General features: G+C 63.4%; 1 protein-coding gene across 1 annotated transcript; it reads right to left on the bottom strand.

The window, feature by feature from the left end:
- Window positions 1-1,128: 1,128 nt before the first annotated feature.
- LOC109767313 (uncharacterized) lies at window positions 1,129-1,728 on the bottom strand. Its single transcript, XM_020326079.1, has 2 exons — window positions 1,405-1,728; window positions 1,129-1,323 (listed from the first exon to the last, which is right to left on the bottom strand). Exons 1-2 carry the CDS (start codon window positions 1,726-1,728, stop codon window positions 1,129-1,131), a joined length of 519 nt encoding a protein of 172 aa, XP_020181668.1.
- Between the last annotated feature and the right edge of the window lie 297 nt (window positions 1,729-2,025).

The following is a 2,025-nucleotide window of genomic DNA, read 5'->3' as shown; positions in this document are numbered from 1 at the left end:
TCACAAGTGTGATCGTCGACCTTATTACATGAGAAGGAAAAACTCTAAAGAATCTGACGCATAATGGTGGAGTTGGGATGACCGAGACGGGCATGCCAAAGATCGACACTGGCGGCGAAGGCGGCGGGGCGACGGGTGGTGGTGGCGCCGGAGGGATGCACTGGATAAAGCTCGTCCGGGCTATCACATCGGTGGAGCACCATCCGTGTGCGGGCGTCCTTCACAGAAAAACTGATATCGTCAAATTCAACAGTTATAGAATTCTCACGAGCAAGGCGACGAACGGAAACAAGATTAGTGACTAAGTCAGGAGACACAAGAACATTAGAAATATGCACAGGAGTGGAAGTAGAAGGAAAAGGCATATGACCGACGTGAGTAATGGGTAGGGAGGAACCGTTACCAACAGTGATACGGGTGGGAGTATGAACGGGAGTGGCAGATGTGAGGTTACCGGGATGAGCAGTCATGTGAGCAATGGCGCCCGAGTCCATGTACCAGTCACCACCGCCACCATAGGAGCTCGGTGACGGGACGGAGTGCAGTGCAGCGAGCAAGGCCGGGTCCCATGGCGGCGGCACCTGAGGAGGGTAGCACCCTCCGTAGGCCGGCACGGGAGCAGCCCCAAAGGCCGGAGCGGCGGCGGCGGCGCCATAGGCCGGCGCCGGCGGGGGGGGGGGGGGCACCATAGCCGCTGTAGGGAGCGGCGTTCTGCGCGGTGAAGGGGGCCTGGTGACCCGCCGGGCGGTGCCCATGGATGCCCGGAGCCGGAGCCCGAGGGATCGGCATGGAGTACGCGTGGACGACGCCGGTCCACGGGTTGGTGCCGTACGTCCATGGGGGAGTCACTTGCTGCTGCTGCTGACGAGCCCCCCCCCGGGCCTGTTGCTGCTTGCGGCCGCCCCCGCGGTGGTTGCCGCGGCGCCCGCCACCCGGCTGCTGGGGGGCAGCGGGAGGGGCGGGAGGCGCGGGCGGGAGGGGGAAGTACCCCGGAGGCGCTGGTGGCGGTGGCTGCTGGCGCGGCGCGGGTGGGGCGGTCGATGGAGGGGCGCCGCGGGAGGTGCCGGCGGCGAGGGCGTGGTGCTGCACACGCATCTTGACCCCCTTCATCCGGCGCTCCTCCAACCTCTAGTACGCCACAAACTTGGGGAAGGAGGGCTCCGGCATCAAGGTGAGGTTAGAGGCGGTGTTGCCGAAGTCCTCGTTGAGGCCGGCGGTGAGCGTGCTGAGGAGGAGGTCGTCGTCCACCTTGGCTCCAATGTCACGGAGCTCATCCGCCAACGTCTTCAGGCGGCGGCAGTAGTCATCAATGGACTGTTCATCCTGGCGACAGTCAAAAAATTCCTGCTACAAAAAAATGCGGCGCTGAAGCTTGTTGTCGGTGAAGAGGCCGTTCAGCTTGACCCACAGGGCGCGGACGTCGTCGCCGGCGCTCACGACAGTGTGGAACAAGTCCTTGGAGATGGTGGTGAAGAACCACCGGATGATCGTGGCATCGATCACGGTCCACTCGGTGTCGTCCACCATGGCGCGGGAGTCCACGGTGCCATCCACGTGATCCACGAGATTGTTCTCGCGGAAGAGCAGCGTGAAGTACGTCTTCCGCGTGAAGTACGTGGAGTTGGAGGCGTCGAGGATCACGGGGACGCGTGCATGAACGTTGATGTCGCGGAGCTCGGCAGGGTCGACGGCGAAGGGGTTGGAGTAGGTGGAGGCGTTGGATGACATGGCGAGGAGATCGTGGGGAGGGAGGCGGTGGCGCGGCTGAGGAGAGGCGGCGCGGCGGCGGGAGTTATGCGACGCGGCGGGAAGGGGCGGCGCGGCATGGAGGGGAAGGCGGCGCGCGGGGAGGAGGGGTGGTGGCGGCGGCGGCGGAAGATCACGGCGGCGGCGGCGGCCCGAGGCGGCGGCTAGGGTTAGCGGAAGCTGGAAGATCGACTTGCGGTAGATACCATGTAAAAGAATAATTTGGTGCATCGATAATTGATTGATCGTGCACTAGGCACATATATATATAGGTACAAG

Source organism: Aegilops tauschii, chromosome 6, assembly GCF_002575655.3.
Source record: "Aegilops tauschii subsp. strangulata cultivar AL8/78 chromosome 6, Aet v6.0, whole genome shotgun sequence".
NCBI classification, from domain to species: Eukaryota; Viridiplantae; Streptophyta; class Magnoliopsida; order Poales; family Poaceae; genus Aegilops; species Aegilops tauschii.
The sequence above is the reverse complement of the archived record's forward strand: the minus strand, read 5'-3'. Positions and strand labels throughout refer to the sequence as shown.